Source organism: Scaptodrosophila lebanonensis, unplaced genomic scaffold (assembly GCF_003285725.1).
Source record: "Scaptodrosophila lebanonensis strain 11010-0011.00,11010-0021.00 unplaced genomic scaffold, SlebRS2 tig00000142-arrow-arrow-pilon, whole genome shotgun sequence".
In the NCBI taxonomy this organism is placed as follows: Eukaryota; Metazoa; Arthropoda; class Insecta; order Diptera; family Drosophilidae; genus Scaptodrosophila; species Scaptodrosophila lebanonensis.
The window spans coordinates 431,904-452,584 of record NW_022060589.1 but is presented as its reverse complement, the minus strand read 5'-3'; the positions used below and the strand labels follow the sequence as shown (position 1 = coordinate 452,584).

Below are 20,681 nucleotides of genomic sequence, written 5' to 3'. Positions count from 1 at the left end.
TACACACATACATACATATGAACATATTAATGTTTATTTTATGTAGAAAATGAAATACAACAAAGTGAAAATGCAGTTGATGTTGTTCGAATGTAACGTAACAGTTACTTATGTAAACAAACCGACACACACACTCACCACACATACATATGTACATACATACATACATACATTACCGATCATCTGGCGACTAATTTTCTGTTGATAAAGTAAACGAAAAATTGGAAAACAAAATATAATAAAAATCGTATTTAGGTCGTGCGACAAACTGACAACCAGCCCTATGCATAGACTAGCAAGCACGCACATACATACATACATACATGTGTACATATGTACATAAATGTGTGTACACACGCAAAGGGGCAAATGTAACGAAAACGGGACAGAATAAAGTTCTTTCGTTACACTTCAATGCCTCACAGACCTCATGCTTGCGCACATACAAATGAAAACACATTTACAGCATACACACACGTTATATGTTCATCTATGTATGTATGTATGTATGTACACATATGCCCTTAAGTTTGTGTGCAATGCGCTTTGTTCAAATAATGAATCCACGGCTGCTGTGTTGTTCGCAGCGCCAAAAATGGAAAAAAGGAAAAAGTGATATCATATGGAAAATTGCAATTTTTAGAAGGTACACACATACATATGTACATACATACAAATGTATAAGATGTTTACTAACATATTTATATACACACGTATGCATGTAAGCATATATTTACATATGTACATGTTTTCTTGTTTTAAACAGTAAGTATCTAATTAGAACGACAACCATAGATTGTATCTTATTCTTCTCATAATATTCCTTATTTCGTACCTTTCTGTGTATCTGGAAAATAAAATCTGCGAACTAGCAACAAACATTGTATTTTTATTAATATAATCTCTTTTGAAATGAATTCCATAACAAGAAAGCCAAGAAAATTGGGCAATTACATTTTTATATATTTTTTTTATTTGTTACAGTATTTATTTCTTAAATATTCTGAAATCGGTTCTAGTACTGGAGCAGTAACGTACAAACATACATATGGTACATTATATTAATATTGGGAAATTTTGTAGGCTATCTGCTGCAATTCCTTAATAACATAATCTTGGGATTATTTATGCAGCTCCGAAATAGTAGCTTGCCTGATAGCTGCTCATTTTTAAAACAAACAAAACAAATCCAAATAATAAATAAACAACTAATGAAATTAATCCATAAGGTTAGGCATACATTTTGGCATCGGCTTGGCACGGGAGAAGAAGAAGAATATGCAATGCTACGTGACAAATTTACCGCATGCACTAGCGGAGCAAACACCGTTTGGGTATGAGTATAAGTAGAGTGACAGAGCGAGAGAGAGAGAGAGAGAGAGAGAGCACGCTCAGAGAAGCCGGCAACTTGTCTGCATATTCCAATGAGCAACATGTTCTGGAAACGTTTACAGTAGCAAACCAGAAGTGAGAGAGGAGAGGTAGACAGACAACATACACGAGACCCACAGCAAAGACTTCCCATCCCGCTTCCCCCCGCTATGCCATAACATAACAGCAGCGCCGCATTGACATAAACAGAGTGCAGTGCACTGCACCTAAAAATGTGGGGCCACATTAAGGCGAGTGTGTGCGTGCGTGCCTGAGTGTACGTGCATGCATACATGCATATGTATGTAGATACATATGTACATATGCAGAGGCAAAAGAAAACATTCATGAATAGTTTATAACAAATTAACACAATTGACACCTGTGCTGCAGTCGCCTCTGCCCCAACCGCTCTGGCTATAATTGCCAAGTCACGTCGCCCACAAAACATAATATCAAACAACAACAACAAAAACGAAAGCGCCACAACCACACCCAAAAAAACCAAAACTGTAACAACAATGTAACAGCATAAGAACAGCTGACGTCACGGACGAGCTGCTTCACATGTTAAGCAGCTCCCAATCAAAAATTACATGCATGTGGTATAAATATGAATGTATGTATGTAATAAATTATTGTTGTAATGGAAATTATTCAATTGAGATGGGAATAACAACAAAAAAAGCATTTTTATTGCGTACTTTAATTATGTAAATATTTTCGTTATACATTTTTGCGCTGTTTTTTTTTTGGGTGGTCACGCACACTGATTCGAAAACCGATATATTTTGGTAAAAAGGTTTGTAATATTGTTCAAAATGCCATTTGTCTTCCAAAGACTGCGTTTTATTGCAGAGGTAATGCTCCATAGGACAGCACCTCCAATTTGAGGAACAGATGTCACTGCACTGGAATAAAATATTTTATAAAATAAATTGGCCGTTTTAAATCATTTAGGACATTTTTGATTTGCTCAATTTGCTTTTCTACTTGAATATTTTTATTTATTTATATTATTATATCATTTAAATTTATTTATATTTATAATACATGGATTTGGGTCTACTAAAGAGGCTAAAATAATCTCTCCTATTTGTTTACACTTTCCTTTTTTAATTCTAATATTCTCTTGAGCTCTCCTCTGCCCTTCTCCTACCAAGCACATTTACCTTTAGTTTCTTCATTTTGATTCGAATTAATATACAAGCTTTTTTGCTTGAGGAAGTCGCTTGAGTAAGAAATTTACTTAGAAAACAATCAGATTGCACCCAATGTTGTTTTTGTCGTACAGACCACAACGACACAAACAAAGGGCTCATTACATTTGTCTATACATTAAACATCTGTTGCTGCTGCTGCTCTTGCTGTTTTTGTTGTGGTGTTTTTCGTTGTTGCTTTTACTTAACACTCTTTCGCATAGTCAACAATTCGCTTTGTTTTTGGGGTGCTGGGTGTTGTCGATTTTGTTGTTGTTGTTGCCGTCCCATGCTGCCTGCCGACTAGCGGATCTTGTCGCGCTTTTCAAGGTTTATGAAGTTTTTAGATTTCCGCAACGCAATTAAATATTTTGGCGTACGTGTTGCGGTTGCCGTGCGGCCTCCCTTTCAGCAAAAGACAAAACAAAAACAAAAGAGCAGTAGCATGAGCACGAGAATATGAAAAAGAAGCGGTGGAAAGCAAAAGATGCACAAGTGGCTAACATTAATCGATTCAAAAGTTCAATATCTTTTGATTGAATCATTAAAGGCAAATCAGAAGCGGAGCAACGTACTCCGTTTTAGCAGTGCAGTCCGTCCGACTATTACATTCCCTTTACGAAACAATATTAAATTTGATAGATGCTTATGCCTTTAAAAAATTACCAATAAGCATTACATTTTCAGTAGATTTTCGTCTATAGAAGTGTAGTGTATATAGTAATTTCAATATCAACACGTTCTGAGTAAAAATTGTTTCACTTCTCTGCTTACATTTTAATAATCCTTTAACCTATTGCAAAATTAATGCTTAACAACTTTTTCGCTCAGCTAATGCCGCAATTGAAGTTACAGTCCTTTTCGTAGACATCGTCACATCAATTTGCAATTAAGGACCGTTAATGTTTTTCAGATTTATTATTCTGCATTAATTTACAATTAATTAATTTTATTTATTTATTTATTTTTAGGTCAGGTGATTGCAACAGAAGCACCTAGTCCGCAGACTATCCCAAAATCTAAAGTAAATATAAATGGGAAACAACAACAATATATGTACATACTTGTATGTACATACATATGTGTGTGCCGCTGATAAATTGTTGAAGGACGCATTTATGCTGAAAAACAAATTAAGCCCTTGGTGGCTCTTCAAGTGGAAAAGCCTTTTCCACAAGGCCAAATAGGTACCTGTGTACATAATTTCTTGTTTACACGCACACATTTGAACTTATTTGTGTGTAAGTATGTATGTATGTGTGTGTGCATGCATGGCAAGTTCTTTAATTGCGTCGTCGTTGTTGGGTTCTCATTGTTGTTTGGTTGTCATTGTTGTTGTCGTCTTGGTGACGAAGTTGTTGGTTTCATTCACTCGGTGGTGGTGGTGGTGGTGATGGCGTGACAGAGAGTTCATGTAACCAGCTGTTTTTTGTCTACGTGCGGCTTGCAACGCATCCTTCTTCATTGTCGTAGGTTGTGGCACTGCTAATGCGCTGTTAACAATAACAGAGCGCTGTTAATGTTTAAAATGCGGGCTAGACGACTGAAAAGATGAGAAGAGAGAAAAAGAATAACATTTGCGCTGCGTTTGTAAATTTAATTACAATTGCTTATCAGCGACCCGTTTATGCTGGGGCTGTTGTTGTTTTTGTTGGTCTAGCATTGATAAAAATACATAACAACAACAAGAAGAGCAGCCGCAACTATGGCTGTCCATCATTTTGTAAGTGCCTGCCTTCTGATAAACCCAACGTAATGAGAGCGGCATGGTGGGGCAAGGGGCGCAATGTTTGTGTAAAGATTAGGCCAACGGTAAATGGAAATAAATGAAAAACATAAACAGATATGGAAATGGCTTTGAAAAATGGTAAATAACATTTAATGCTGCCTGGGCCCAACTGAAAAATTTACAACCAGACAAACAAGCAAACACACACACATAAAGAAGTACTACTTACATAAATATGTAATTACAACACGCGAGCATAAATAAATAAGTATACTTATACGTAAATATATGTATATGTACATATGTATGTATGTACATACATACATATATGTACATATGTATATGCATCAGTACCTATAAATGTGTTTTATATCGTGCAAATGGCTATTTCTCGATTAATCGTGAAGACCACTTGACCTTGCACAACAACAGCAGCTGTAGAAACCACCAACACTAAAGAGGGCAAGAAAAAGAGACGTACAAAGCAAGAAAAAACAACAACAAAAATAGCAACAAACAACATGTGAGAAGTCGTACTCTAAACAAAAACAAACCAACACATAAAGTCAGTATCATGCCGTGATATAATAAGACACGATATGGCATTGCGTAGGTTCGTTATGAGGAGCTTCTCTTGTGTGTGTATGTGTGTCTCTTTAAGAAACGTCACAAAGTGCGTCGTGGCGTAGTCAGAATATTGGCTCAGTGTTGCACATGTTTCTTCGTTTAATGCGGCGCGCCATTTTGTACGAGAGATCACAAAAACAAAGCAATAGAGTGCGCAAATGTTCGGCACGTGCTTCGTGACGTAGACAAGGAGAGAGTAAAGAAACTTCTGCATTACTGTCCTCATCGTGGACTACATACTGGAATGAGAAGGGTATTACTTTACATGATGATGATGCTGAACATTTTAACCCATTTAGGCTGTATATATATTATTTATTTATTATGTTCGTGCGTAAAATCTGTACAGGAAAGTAGTCCCCAGACTTTAATTTAGAATGACTTTAGTAGATGGCATTCGCATCATTTGATAATAGGATTGGTTTGTTCGCATTAGTTGCAGAAATCATGGGTATAAGATACAAAGTACATATAGAAGATCAGTTTCTAACACCACTCCCAATTAAAATTGTTATGGACATTAACAATTAATATAATTAATTAAAGTACCCTTCACGATAAGGGATACTAAAGAAATTTTATACTGCGCAGCTATTCAAATGGCTTTAAAATGTTTACCAAATGTTTATCAAGCCAATCAAAACAAAAAATAACTATTTTTAGGCCGTTTCGGCCTCGCCGCAAAGCCACAAAAGGTGTTAATCAATAGTTCAATACGATTCCCTTTCGTTAGCCCTTCAGCATAATTGTAAATTTAGCGGTTTTTTATGGCTTGTTTATACAATGGACCTTATCAACAATGGTAAATGCATGCACACATACATATGAACATACATATGAGTGTATGTATTTATGTACATATTTACATTATAATAAAAAGGCGAATTCGTAACTACGATGATGGCTATTTCCGAAGGCGCTGCTGGTCTTTGGCCAACGTTTGTGCAGGCACGTTAACACAATTCCGCTTAAACAGAATTGTAAAGAAATAAACAAAAATGGGTAAACATCAACAACCGTAACTTATCTAGACAAGCGGCGTCGTTGGTCATTTACGTAAACAATGTAATAAATCAATGTACGGGCATTAAATTACAAAAGCTGGCATACTTCTGTTCATCAATTGAGTCATTAGAACTTAAATTCCAAAAGAAATGTAAGTTCATTTATTGTCTAATTTCAAATTAGTTGTACTTGGAACGCTGAAGTGTTGGAAAAGGCGCGCTTTCGCCAAGAAAAAACAGCGTTGCCACTCCTATTGAGAACGAAAACGAATCTAGCAGCTGATTTAATTCCTGCCTTTGAATGACAAAACTCTTCTTCATTTACTTCGGCATTTTCAAACGAACAGAAAATACAACGAACTTATATTTGTTGTGTGCAAAATAATTTGTAAGAGTTGTTTTTTTTAAATTGCGACTAAAATAACTAGAAGTAGATCGAGAGAAGCACGCGAATATGGATTTCGGTGAAAGTTCATACCAGGAATTCTTCGATAAGTTGCGCAGGTGATTTCTCATTACCGATTGATATTTTCCCCTTTCTTTTTTCTTGCGGCTTGTGCTACAGCCTTGCCATTTTGTTGTTGTTGTTCTCATTAGTGTCTTATTTGACAGCACAACGGGTCCAAATAACTTGAGACGCATATTCGAGGACGATCAGAGGGGATTGCAACACGAATCCAACTCGTTGCGCTATCAGCCACAGTTACAGTCGCCGCGCATTCCACAGCAACAGCCACAACAGTCCCATAATGGCCGAGGCGATGGCACTGAATTAGCTGCTGGCCCTGGAGCGGCCACCACAGAATCGGCTAGGACTCAGTCGAGCGGAGCAAATGCACAAGGCACGCCGATATCGACAGCTCACTACATTCCGGAGGACGCACCTCGTGGCTCCGGCTCCTCAGCCGTGCATTGGACAACAGTGATTGCCAAGGTGGCGTATGGCTTCAATGGCAGTGACAACGTTGGACGCGTAGGTGTGGCTCTCTCAAGGCACATGAACACCTCCGCTATGAAGCTGATCATATACAAGTCGAAGCAAGAGGTGTACGGAATTTTGCGCCTTATTGCTAACGACACATCGGCCAGTCGCGCGTGCGTTATATTGCGTGAGTCCTATATGCAATTCTATGACGATCAGCAGCACTTTTGGAGCGTTCGCTTCGACAGCCACCAGGACGAAAAGGACTTCACCAAGGCTATGCGTCTGTTCGGTCTGCTTGTAGAGAAAGTCGACACTGTTCGCCGGTCGAGCAGCCCCCATACCATTTCATCAAGCGTCTCAATCTCTTTAATGACCTTGACAGCCGCGGCGGAGCAAGTCCTGGGCGGATCGGTGACACAAGACTCTGGCGCTCAGTCGCAGCGCCCATCGCTTCATCGCGCTGGTCGTGGCGAGGCTGTTTCGGCGGCCACATCGGTGACTGAGTCCGTCTCCGATACCAGTGAGAATGATGACGACGATGATGTGGAGGACATATTGGTCACTCCAGCTGCCAAAGCGGCTCTGTCACACAGTAGCTCCAGCCAGGCCCTGGTGCCGGTGCTCAGTAGCAGCAACAGCAATGCTAATATATCGTTGGCGGTGAGCTCGACCAACACTAGTCGCAACTCCGCGGAGAAGATCGAGGCCTACTTGGACGAGCAACGCGCCTCGGGGCAATTGATGGAGAGGAAGATGGATTCTATACTGGATGCCATGAAGCGCTTGATGAGCACCCACAACGCTCAGGAGCAGGTAGCTCTGTCGGCTGATGAAACGTCAACTACAATAGATATGTCTGAGAAGGACAAAGAAGATGAGCTCCTGGACTTGGAACAAAAGTTGCTCAACTTTAAGAAGGAGAATCGTCGACTCATTAAGAATCTGAAGGCGAAGGAGCAGGCCCTTCTCGACCTGCGCACCTCCACATGCGCTCTCTGCGAAGATCTTCTGGCCCAAAACAATGATCTGAAGAAACAGAACTCAACCCTCTTGTCGACCATGAATGCCCATTTGCATGGCAAGGGCATCAACATGAATTTACAATCCAGAGCTCCGTGCACTCAGTGCGAGCAGGCAACTGCCAAGATCATCATGCTGGAGCGTCGTGTGACAGCGTTACAAAACGCTTTGCTCACTTGTACCTCGAATTTTGGGAATACTGGGAATACAACCAAAACCACAACCACTACCACAACAACCGCTGCAACCACTGCGACTCCATCAACCATCATGTGATGATGATTACAAAAACAACGCCAAACATCTGCCATAGATACCCGGGCTGTATTATTAGTTGTAAGCCTGAATTCTTCAGTTTTAAGAAACGTTGTCAAGGCATCGTGTGTGATTGGTTGTGAAAGGGCGGAGGTCAGTGAGAAGGAGGGGGATCTTATACTTAAATCTAGCATTAGTCGTGACAAATACCAAATCATATTGTACCTAAGTGAACCTTTTAGGTAATCTGTAATTTTCGAAACACACATAGATTCCAAATTTGTTTCAATATCCAACGGCACGAATTGTTCACATTTTCTCCATTCATTTCCGGACGACAAACACAAACTTGCGCATAAGAACGTGATATAATAGTTAACTAGAATACGGCGATTTTCATTTCAATCATACGATATGAATTCGTGACTAACATTCAATATGTTTGTATAGGACATTCCAAATTTTATTTATTTGTTTTTGTTTTTTTTTTTTCGGACGATCTAACCAAATTGCCGCTTAAGGCAGTGATATAAGAAAATGGCACACAAATTGAATATTTCATAGAGACGCATAGCTCTTTAAATTGTTAAGTAAGTGAGGCATGAAACACATAATACACATAATATTTAGGTTCCATTCAATACTTTTGGCACACTGCCGTAGTTTCAATCATAACATTGTAATATCAACAAATAAAATTTGTTAATAACAACATACCGAAGAAAATGAAATCGTTAGTTCTGTATTGCAATTGTCTTAGTTGCCACAAGAATGTTCATTTTAAAAAGTTCATATCCGCCCATAATTTAAGCAAAGTGCATCATTGCATTGCATTTTGGGCCAATTAATATTATAAGTAGGATATATACATATGATAAATAATGTTTCATACTGACTATAACACAATAAAGATCCAGTTTCTTCCACACAAAACAATTCAAACAACTATGTGATGATGCATTCGAGCTCGATGTTAGGGACTATTTGGGGCATAAGTAGTAATGGATATCGAATAAACTGAAAAATAAATACAAATAAAATGATATCACAACAAACAATAACAACAACATAAGAGACTGAAAGACGACAGAGAAACAGATTGACGCTAGAGAGCCTTAAAATACAGCAAAAGTGGGAAAATATAGTCAAGCAACCATAAAATGAAATAAAACCGACTACCTGAAGAATGATTGTTTCTTAATTATTTTTAACTAAGAAGTTGCTGCCCCAACACAATGGCTCCCACAATAACTAATAATTTAACTCTTCTACACATTTTAAATATTTCAAAGAGAGTTCAATGTGAAGGAGCTAGTTTTCGTCATGTTTTGCACAATAATTACTTGCCTAACTGATTCCAGCTTAAGTGTTTCAAAAATACATTTCTCAATGACGATATATCATTTGAGAAGTTATTCTGTAGAAGTTATCATAACTTCATTATACAAGATTCCCTTGATGTCTGTATTTGTTGCTCAGAAAAAGGAAACGACATTCATTTGTTGTATCCATTTATTTCTCGATTTTTAAATCATACATATATGTACATATATAACTCCCGAATGGCGCAATCGTGCTAGTTGCAGCCTTTTAACTTGTACATAGATATGAGCTAGTTGTAGTTTCAGTTTCTGCATAGCTGCCCTGTGGCTCGCTTATGTAGGGGCTCGTTTTAAAACTAAGATGAGTCTAGGGTTCCCATGGCAATGGGCGAACAATGCAACATAATGCTAAATGATTTGCTTCGTTGTGGATATGGGGATGACTCAACAGGCAGTCGGAGTGTTGCTCTCTAATTAGAGGTGTGCCTGAGCTTTGCATTTTTATTCATTTCTTTATGTTTCGGAAGCACATACACTTGCATCCAAGCATGCGCCCATCTAATTGACAGGATTGAAATTTCCGTGAGTGTGTGTGTTGAAGGAAGGCCTTACAAGATTGTTTGTATAAACTAGCCTAGGGTGTGAGTTCTTTCGTCCATACAAGCCAGCGACCTGAACTTTGCATCTTAACAATTTTCCTTTCAAACAAAACCAGCTGGCGAATGAAATAATTTTGAAAAGATTATTATGCGTAAAAAGAAAAACTATACTGAAGTTATGTGTAAATCGAGCCAATTGAATAAAAATGTAAATGTGAATAGAGATTATACAGAGATCACACGCATTTAGGAAAACAGCCTAGAAAAAAAACATTCATAAAAATTCCACTAATACCTAAAATCATCGTCATTGTTGTTCGGATATATAGCATGTATAAGCTGCAATGCACTTTTTAACTGCAGTAAAAACTAACAAACTATTTTTGCGTGTACGGCTTAATGTCTAGAATGTTTCTAAAATATGTTGGCGCATGCTTCGGCTTCTTTCTCCGTCGAGCTACTTGTACACAATCTCAGTAGGTGCTGCTGTCGCTGCAGCTACTCAAATAGCTGCCAGCGCCCGTGGCACTGGAGCCACCGACACGATGGCGCTTCCGCTTGACCTTCGTCTTCTTGCGACGAAGAGCTTCAGGCTCTGCTTTGCGTTTGTATTTGCCTTGACGCTTCTTTTTGCGTCCATATTCGTCCGATTCGCTGGTGCTGGACTCTTCATTATCGCTGGAATCCGATTCGGTGTCGCTGCTCGATGACTCCGATTTTGATGACGTTGAGGATGAAGACGAGGACGAGGAGCTACTCGAAGAGCTGCTCTCGCTACTTGTCGAGTTGTGACGATGCTTTGAGCGTTTGCTTTTGCTCTTCTTGCTGTTGTTGTGATGTTTCTTTTTCTTCACATCTTTGGAGGCGACAGCGCTGGACTTTGTTTTTTCGCCGCCCCCGCCGTTGCTGCTCTTTTTGTGTTTCCTGCTCCTCTTGTGTGTGTGGGTGTGTTTGTGCTTCTGCTTCAGAACGGATTTTTTTGATTTCGTGGCAGCCTTGGTGCGCTTCTTATTATGTTTGCTTGCTGCCGATATCGGTGACTTTACCGTCACTGCAGCTCCAGATTTAATCGTCGTCGCCGTTGTTGCTGTTGTTGTTATTGTTGTACCAGCTGCCTCGCCGGCGCCGCCTTTAATTTCTTGGGCACGCAGCTCAGTCAGCGGCGTTAAATACTCGAGCTCTGAATCCGAACTGGTGCTCTCCACATCGAGCAGAATCTCCTTGTTGGGATCCACCTGAATAATATATGTTCATATGTACGCATGTATATGTATGTATAATTTCAGCTTGCAATGTGTTTTGTTGTTTGTGTTGCAGTGGCTTACCTTGAGAAAATTCCGGCATTGGTATGTCAGGTGACCCGCATAGCCGCATTTCTTGCATGCCGCACGCAAGTTGTCCTTGTTTGCATTCGCCAGAGGAAAATTCATTTTGCTGGCTATATCTGTGTAAAAATTAAGGCTACACTTTTCTCGTTTGCTTCAATTGGTGGAGCCCATTAAATTATGCGGTCTCTGCTCATACACTCTGCCAACACAAGACGGCGCAGCGGCAGCAGCAACAACACAAGTAAATATCAGCTTAGTGTTGGTAAACGCAACGGCCTATGCCAGCATTGCACGAAAGTGATGCCACCTGTGCAAATTATATTTTTGCATGTATGCTCATCCGGTAGCTGTTGCTCGCATTTACAGTGAGATTTATTTAGTTCTTTATAATTTTGAGCTGTTGATGTGAAATTTATAGAATTTGAAGAGTTCCCTCACTAGGACACACGCCCCATGAATTGAAAGCTAAGCCAGTATTTTTTTAAATGCTTTGATTTAAAACGGAGCTTTGAATATTTCCCTATTTTTAACACAGCCAATTCGCTGATTTTATATGGAATCCGTGAAAATAACATAACTTTAAAAACAATAAAGTTACAAAATATGCTTTTAAATTTAAATGGCGACTGTTGATATCAGTAATGTAGAGTTCACAGTTGGGAACTACAGGAAACCAATGCAGCTCATAAGCTCAAACGCTGAACCGGGTAAGAGAACTTAATAGCCAGATGAAGTTGCCGGACCGGTCAAATATATAACTACATGGCAGCCTATTTGCCAAGCTGAGATGTAAACTTACATAGGAAAAAATTGTGCTAGAGTCATGAATTATTCGTATTGAAATTCCATTGGATGTATAACATTTTATATAAAGTCAGTGCAAGTCAAGTGCTTTTAGCAGGTTTCACAATAACAAAAACAGCAGCCTCAGACAACAACAGCAACAGCATTGAGGAGTACAAAGAGAAAGTTTTTGCACGCCCCCGCATCTTCAAGTAAAAGAAATCTGCATCATTGTCGTCCTGCTTCATAACCTGCAACAATGCAACAGAACGCGACGAGCAATCCATTTTCAATGGCCGCCTATGGGGAGCGTCCTCAAATGGGTTTAGATGTGGAATTCGGCGCCGATCCGGCGAGTGGGGCGGCCTTCTTTCAGAGCGATGGCAGGAAACACGATGACCTCAAACAGATGCTCGACAGCAATAAGGACGGTCTAAAGCTTGAGGCAATGAAACGCATCATTGGAATGATAGCTCGGGGACGTGATGCCAGCGATTTGTTTCCCGCTGTCGTTAAGAATGTTGTTTCCAAGAATATTGAGGTCAAAAAGCTGGTCTATGTGTATCTGGTGCGCTACGCCGAGGAGCAACAGGACCTGGCCTTGCTCTCCATCTCGACATTCCAGCGTGCTCTGAAGGACCCCAATCAGCTGATACGCGCCTCAGCGTTGCGTGTATTGTCATCCATTCGGGTGAGCATGATTGTGCCAATTGTGATGTTGGCCATACGCGATAGTGCCGCCGATTTGAGTCCATATGTGCGCAAGACAGCGGCACATGCCATCCCCAAGCTGTATTCATTGGACGCAGAGCAAAAGGATGAGCTCGTTATGGTAATCGAGAAGCTGCTATCGGATCGCACAACACTGGTGGTGGGATCGGCTGTCATGGCCTTCGATGAGGTAAGTTCTCTTAATTCATATAAAAACGAATTAGGATCCGATGTTAGAGGAATATTGTTATTGTGAAGCTTAACGAACTTAAACCACAAAAATATTCTAAAGTTATTGAAATCGACGTTATAGAGAGCACATCTTATTTTGTTTGAAAAATAATATAATTGTGCTTATCTAAAAAAGCTTAAATTCACGATATTTTGCTTTACTTGCTTTCCATACAAACAAAACGAAATTTTTGGTTTTTTTTTTTTCAAACGCCTGTTGCTTCTTCGCATGCCTTATGTTGCTGATATTGTTGCTCGCTTTTGTTTTAGGTTTGTCCGGAACGCGTCGATCTTATACACAAGAACTACCGTAAACTGTGCAATCTGCTTGTCGATGTGGACGAATGGGGTCAGGTCATCATTATTAACATGCTGACGCGCTATGCGCGCACACAATTCGTCGATCCGAATGCAGACGAGGATGAGGGAGCGGCTGATGCCCCAGCCAGTGAGCGTTTCTATGATGAATCCACCAATAGTAGCGGCAATAGCGATGGAAATTCCAGCAGCGAAGATGAGAACGATGACAACAACAAGTCGAAGTTGCGCAACAGCAGCTCCAACAACAACAACAGCAATAATGGAAACAAACGCAGTGCGGGAAACTCACCCAGCAGCAGCTACCACATCGACCTGGACCATCGTTTGTTGTTGCGTCAAACGAAACCTTTGCTGCAGTCCCGTAACGCATCCGTCGTCATGGCCGTGGCACAGCTCTACCATCATTTGGCGCCTCGGAATGAGGTGCAATTGATAGCCAAGGCTCTAATTCGGTTGTTGCGCTCTCACAAGGAGGTTCAGAGTGTGGTGCTCACGTGCATTGCGTCGATGTCGACCAAACGCAAGGCCATCTTCGAGCCACATATCAAGTCCTTCTTTGTGCGCACCAGCGATCCTACACATCTGAAGCTTCTCAAGCTGGACATACTGACAAATTTGGCCTCGGCAACGAGCATATCGCTAATATTACGCGAATTCCAAACCTACATCTCCAGCAGTGATCGGTCGTTTGTGGCCGCTACCATACAGGCCATTGGACGTTGTGCGGCCAGCATTAAGGAGGTGACCGAAACATGCCTCAGCGGATTAGTCCACTTGCTTTCCAATCATGATGGTGAGTAGCTAGAAAATAGAAGAAAAGGGACAACCTAACATATTGCCATTGGGGGAGACATTGTTGTCTGATTAAATGTTATTAAATGGTTATTTTATGCAAAAGGCACGATGAGTTGTTAAACTGAAGAGAACTCTTAGAAATAGTTCCTCGTCATGCGATTATTTTACTCAGTAATTCATTAATTTAGTATTTCCCACCATACCCATTAGTAAACCTTTATAAATAATTGAGGAATTAAGACTGTCAGAGCATCGAACTTCGGAAGTGCTATGCTTCGAGCACAGTTTTTCTTCTGTTTCCACTTTTTTCATTCCTCTTATTAATACATTTTCATTCCTTTCTGGCAGAACATGTGGTGGCCGAAAGCGTTGTTGTGATCAAGAAGCTGTTGCAGACCAAGGCTGCGGAACACTTTGAGATCATTACACAAATGGCTAAGCTGATTGACTATATAACAGTGCCGGCGGCACGTGCTGCCATTATCTGGCTAATTGGCGAATATAACGAAAAGGTGCCGCACATAGCGCCCGATGTGCTACGCAAGATGGCCAAGTCGTTTGTGGACGAGCAGGATGTGGTGAAGCTGCAGGTGCTCAACCTGGGCGTCAAGCTCTATCTGACCAATGCCGAGCAGACGTCGTTGCTCTGTCAATATGTTTTCACACTGGCTCGTTACGACACCAATTACGATGTGAGGGATCGAGCGCGTTTTCTACGTCAGTTTATCTTCCCAACGAGCGGAACCAGCAGCGTCCTCTCACAGCATGCTCGCAAAATCTTTCTGACGGCCAAGCCAGCGCCAGTGCCTGAGAGCAAATATCGGGATACGAATAACTTCCAGCTGGGCTCGCTCTCTCACTACTTGAACATGCGTGCTTCGGGCTATAAGGAGCTGCCCGCTTTTCCTACTGTGGCGCCCGATGCGAGTGTCCGGAATATTGCGGGCTACATGCAGGAGAAGCTGCCGGGTGATAGTCCCACGGATGACACACACTCGAAGGCTGCCAGCGGCGGCAAGTCCTCGAAGAATCGAGAGAAGAACTTCTTATCCGAATCAGAGGATAAATCCTCGGCCTATTCAGAGTCCAGCAGCAGTGCCAGCAGCGGCAGTGACTCGACCAGCTCGTCTGCGTCGTCGGGCAGCGAGAGTGATGGCGATGACAACAATGATGTGGATGGCAAACCGGCGCCAGCAGCAGCTGCTTCCAAAGCAAAAGATGCTGTCAAGACGCCGGTGGCCAAAGTAACACCCACACTACTAGATGCTGCATCTGTGCCGGCAGCGGGCAATAATAATAACAACAACGCCATTGCCTATTCGGGTACTTCGGACAGCGGGGAGTCCTCCGCTTATAGTGGGAGCAGCAGTAGTAGCAGCAGTAGCAGCGACGAAGACGACGATGTGACGGATAACAACAGAGGCGATGGGGGCGGGTCGGACAGCGAAGCTGAAAAGGCATCCAAATCCAAACCAAAAACCAGCACCAATAAACCAACTGCAGTGGCAGGCAAAAGCAATTTGGATCTGCTGCTCGATTTGGACGACATACCGGCCATTGGACCCGTATTGACGCCGTCTCTGGGAGGATTCTTAACGCCTGGTAAGTAAACGCAAAAGAGATGTGCACGACAGGAATCTATCTGAAGCAAATATCTAACGGAATTTGTAATGTAAAGACTCCTTTTTAAATAAGTTAAATCATTGTAAACGAAAATTGTATGAATTACTTTTATAATTTCTCTCCTTTGCTGTGTATTTAATTTAAATTTAGTTCAAGTATACTCGTACCCATTATTTTTGAGCAGAAAAAAGCAGATATTATCTATAACTATTCATATAACACAACGTGCCTAAAGATATTAATAAATCAGAAATGGAAGTTATTTCAAATCAATGTTATGTGTTAAGATTCTCGATCTTAACTTTCGTCTTTCTAGACATCGTTATATTAAGTTCTTTAATTTGCCTGCAACAAGTTGTCTTTGCCTATGTTTTATATAATAATTTTACTTTCTTTTTTGTAATTGGAAGGATACGTATAATAAAACAAATGAAATAAAAGGCTATAGTCTTTTCAATACCCTGCCCTGCCTGTTACAGAAACATACCAGTTCAAAGGTATGATGTTAGCTTAGTTTTATTCGGAATCTCAATAATTAGATCTGCTTAGACGACAGAAGACTGCTAGACAGAAAGACGAAGGGACAGACTTTGCTGCACAATATAGCACAATATTTCAGCGATCCGTTTACGTCTGTTACTTAACTAATCAGTTTTTTTAATTCATTTATTTTATAATTAGGCACGCCTATGCTTCACGGTGCTGCGCTGCAGCCGCAGAGCGTGGAAAGTCACATTGAACTGGTTGGTCCTTCCCACATCGAGTTCAAGCACAAGGAACTGCTCAATAGGATTACCGGACATGGCCTGCAATTATCGTATCGCTTCACACGCGCCCCACATCTCTACTCCTCGGCCATGTGCTCCATAGAGCTGCAGTTCCAGAATCGCTCCCAGGACGAGATCAGCAACATACAGATAGTTCAACAGACCCTGCCAGCGGGCATGCAGTTGAGTGAGTTCGCTGCCATTCCAAAGCTGCAGCCCCAGCAGATAGCAACTGCTGTTCTGGGCGTGGACTTCAATGACTCAACGCATGCGATTGACTTGGAGCTGCAGTCCAGTGCGGGAAATGCGCGCTTCACACTAAAGCCGCCCATCGGCGAGCTCGTGAGGGCCGTGCAGATCAGCGAAAGCTGCCACCAGTTGGAACGCAACAAACTCGGCGGCATGAACGAACACCAATGTGTGCTGCGAGGTGTGCAACGGGAAATTGTGGATGTGGCGTCGCTCAAACAGAAACTCTACGAGTTCATCAATGTGGCCCACACATATAGCTCAGCAACAGCGCAATTGCATTGCTTCGCCGGCCAGACATTCGCCTCCAAGAGTCTGGTGCTCATCACGCTCGAATGGCAAAAGGACGAGGCGCTCACATTGGTGGTTAATTGCGAGAAAATGGTCATTGGATCCATGGTGTTGAACGAGCTTCGCAACGCCCTCCAACAAAGCTTTGGCATGTAGAGGAGTAACGAGATAGATAGAAAATGAGAGAGAGAGAGAGAGAACGAGCGCGTGTAGGAGCGGTGCAGCATAAGATAGAGCAAGATAAGCAAGCCTTCTTCTTTCCTAAATCGTATACCTAAGTTAGAAGTTTGCTGCAACCACAGCAAACAATTCTCCAACTCACAAAACACTATACATAAATGTACATTCAGTTGAAATTGTTAAATGAACAAATTTATATTCTTAAACTTAAGCCAAAGCTTACGCATGGTTTCCGTCAACTCGAATATGAACAACTATTATGACGCTCTAAACTAGAACAATGCCGCAATAATAATGACGTAAGCTGAATTCAAAATCTATTGCTTCTAAATTTTATAATACAATTAAAAACAAACAAACATTTGTCATGCATGTCGGCTATGGAGCTATGTATGAGAAATATAGTTGCACAAAAGCGTAGGATTAAAGCCAAGATACTTGTATAGTAGGTTATCTTACAAACCAATTCAAACCAAATAATTAAAAACACGCTCACTTTTAAAGTAGAGTCGGATCTTGTAGATACTTGGCATTACAAATGTATGGATTCTCACTTTCTAAAGTTTATTTCCCTTGCATTCAATTCATCCAATGCGGTTTTAGCTAGCATTTTTATAGGGATAACAGATTAGCGCATGACAAATTTGTACAATTATTCTGAAACGTATGCGTAATGATTCTTGAAACAATGGCAACAGAAATGTCCACATTTCGTAGCTCTCAATAAAAAAAGCGGACATGATAATATTAAGTCGATGGCGATATGTGCATCGGAAGTCTTACTATAAAGTTATTTCATTCAATTTATTGTCTTCCTGTAACTCTCTATATATTCGATTAGAAAGAATCGTGCATCCATTAAGAAGGCAGCTAATTTTTTTTATAGGATCGAATCATTGCGAGTATACCGAAGAAATTATTTGTACAATACGTTAGATATGTAGAAACAACTATTTTAATCCTACGATTTTGCACGGCATCACTTTTTGGCAGGCTTATATACTGCGCACTCTATATATATACACATATACCTAAGCATATACGCATACATATATGTATTAACCAGAGATGTGGAGATCGCGACGGGAACTCGTGGGTTTCGAAGGGAATCAAATAAATAATAACATAGATAGTTGATTGATTTATTACCGCAGCGCTCCCTTTATTAAAACATAGATACGTACTCTTATGTATAAATACTTGTACAATTTCGATCTATATTTGTTGCTAATTGAATGTCGGCCCCATTGTGTAACTAATCGTCATCGAATGCGTGGGCGTATGTGCATTTTTGTATGTCTGTCTATATATATATATAGGAAGTAGTATACGTAGCTATGTCGTATATATACACCTTCTATACTTGTAACATAAATCTGTATAATTGTAAAGTGTTTTGACGTTGTACATCTGTTGCCTTTGTGTGCTCTATGCGGCCTTCTTCAAAATGTAGTAGAACGTGAGTAAAACCTTTAGATTGTGTATTAAGCCAAATTATCAAACAATGAATTATAATATAATAATATATGTACTATACTATAGAGTATGTGTGTAATTTTATGAATGTGTCGCAAGTTTCTTGTACGTAAATTGAATAACTCTTATTTGAATTTGTTGAATTGCATGAAGCAAGGAAATAAACAAAAATGTTAACTGCATTGTTGCCTAACTGATGATAAGAATCGACGAAATCTGTTTTACTTTAACGTTTTTATATACATTTTTTGCCTTTTTAGAATTTAGAAAAACAAATTACATACTTGTTTAGAATCTTTAAATGCCTAAGCTTAAATTTTTATGTTGCCTATTGATGAAAGACTATCGTTGAAAGACTATTACAAATGTTTAAAACACAACAAAGACATCTTAAAAACAAACTTAAATAATGAAGCCAGCCAGCAAATCTGCACCGAAAGTTTGTCCATTTTTTGAAAACACATATGTATGTATTTAACAAACAATTCGAATAAAAGCGGAACTCTTTTCGACGTATTTTTCAAATCAAGTAGTTCAACAAATCAACAATTTTTCGTAATATTACCTATTTATAAAATTAATAAGGCAAATAGTTTTAAATATTGTATGTATAAGCGAATAAAGTTTCAAACTCCATGCCTGCAACTTTATGAGCATTTAAAATTTTACTACACACTACATACCTATACATACATACATACATGAATAAACTCGAGAAAACAATTTAAAAGTAAAACAAACGAATGTTTGTCAAATTTATGCGCAATTATTGTTGTATATCTATAAATATTATTGTATACATTATTCTAGAAAAAAGAGGAAGAAACTAAATCGAAATAAACGTCAAGTGGCATAAATGAACAAAGTTCTTTCATTTTCTCTCTCTTCTTAATTAGAAATATGTAGAAACATGTTTTGACGGCTTGAAACTTTCAAGATCCATCAGCATAACCATTGAATTCTGTAAAAATAAAAAATAGAGCGAGTTTGCTTGAAATTTTGTGTATCCAATAGAATTCAAAGTTCCTGTTTTCGAAACTCAGATATCCGCTCTGGAGAATGCGCCCTGAAGCGATTAAAGCCATAAAATGCCAGTCGCTGAAAAAACTAAAGGATTGGATTTACAACAGCTTACTATTGTATTACTTTTTCTTTGATTTGATAAATACAGTAAGAAACCAAAATAATTGTAATTGTTTTCGGTTAACCGACATTTACTTCACTTTCTGCTTTAATGCTTTGGTAGGTGCACATCGTATAGACATACATACATACTTCTGATTTAAATTTAATCCAATTCAATGCATCGGAGTCATCCAAAGTAATGCTAAGACTAGTTATTAGCGAAACATAAGGATCCATTATAAGAATCCAAAGCGTATGGAAACCGACAGATTAACGTCGCTGATTGGCTAATGAAAGTAAAAAGAGCAACAGTTTGAGAAGCATTTGGGTAACTATCATCTAGCTTGCGATAGTGGAGCCTGCTGTATGTGGCAGATAAGGCTGGGGGCGTTGCTGTCCCCAACTTATTTAAGCCGTCATCGTAATTTCAGTTTAGTTTGAACTCCTAATGTTGAAATTTCTGTGCTCAATAAGTATGTATTATATATTTAAGTACTTTTAATAATTAAATAATTAAATATGTATTATATTTTTGTTTGACCAAATTGCAAATACACATTTTTTTTGGGTAAAAGTCAGACTGAAAGGATCAAACCAAGCTTCTGCAAGAGGAAAATTTACCATTTTTCCTTTTTTCTGCGCCAAGTATATGAACCCATTGGGTACGGTGTGAACAAACCATATAAAAGAATAATTATTTTTTGGAGGCATGCAGCCTTAATTTTGGCATAAATCGGACCCTAGAAAGAG

General features: G+C 39.8%; 3 protein-coding genes across 3 annotated transcripts; 2 read left to right on the top strand and 1 right to left on the bottom strand.

Annotated features, from left to right (window-relative positions):
* The first annotated feature begins 6,291 nt into the window (after positions 1-6,291).
* On the top strand, positions 6,292-9,063 carry LOC115629321. Its single transcript, XM_030525770.1, has 2 exons — positions 6,292-6,434; positions 6,543-9,063. The coding sequence occupies exons 1-2, from the start codon at positions 6,385-6,387 to the stop codon at positions 8,149-8,151; spliced, it is 1,659 nt and encodes a 552-aa protein (XP_030381630.1). The 5' UTR covers positions 6,292-6,384; the 3' UTR covers positions 8,152-9,063.
* A 565-nt stretch (positions 9,064-9,628) lies between these two features.
* LOC115629349 (protein SREK1IP1) lies at positions 9,629-11,715 on the bottom strand. The gene is made up of 2 exons (XM_030525798.1): positions 11,377-11,715; positions 9,629-11,286 (listed from the first exon to the last, which is right to left on the bottom strand). The coding sequence occupies exons 1-2, from the start codon at positions 11,479-11,481 to the stop codon at positions 10,525-10,527; spliced, it is 867 nt and encodes a 288-aa protein (XP_030381658.1). The 5' UTR covers positions 11,482-11,715; the 3' UTR covers positions 9,629-10,524.
* Positions 11,716-12,180: 465 nt separating this feature from the next.
* LOC115629348 (AP-3 complex subunit beta-2) lies at positions 12,181-17,702 on the top strand. The gene is made up of 4 exons (XM_030525797.1): positions 12,181-13,063; positions 13,375-14,218; positions 14,569-15,822; positions 16,525-17,702. Exons 1-4 carry the CDS (start codon positions 12,422-12,424, stop codon positions 17,304-17,306), a joined length of 3,522 nt encoding a protein of 1,173 aa, XP_030381657.1. The 5' UTR covers positions 12,181-12,421; the 3' UTR covers positions 17,307-17,702.
* The last annotated feature ends 2,979 nt before the right edge of the window (positions 17,703-20,681 follow it).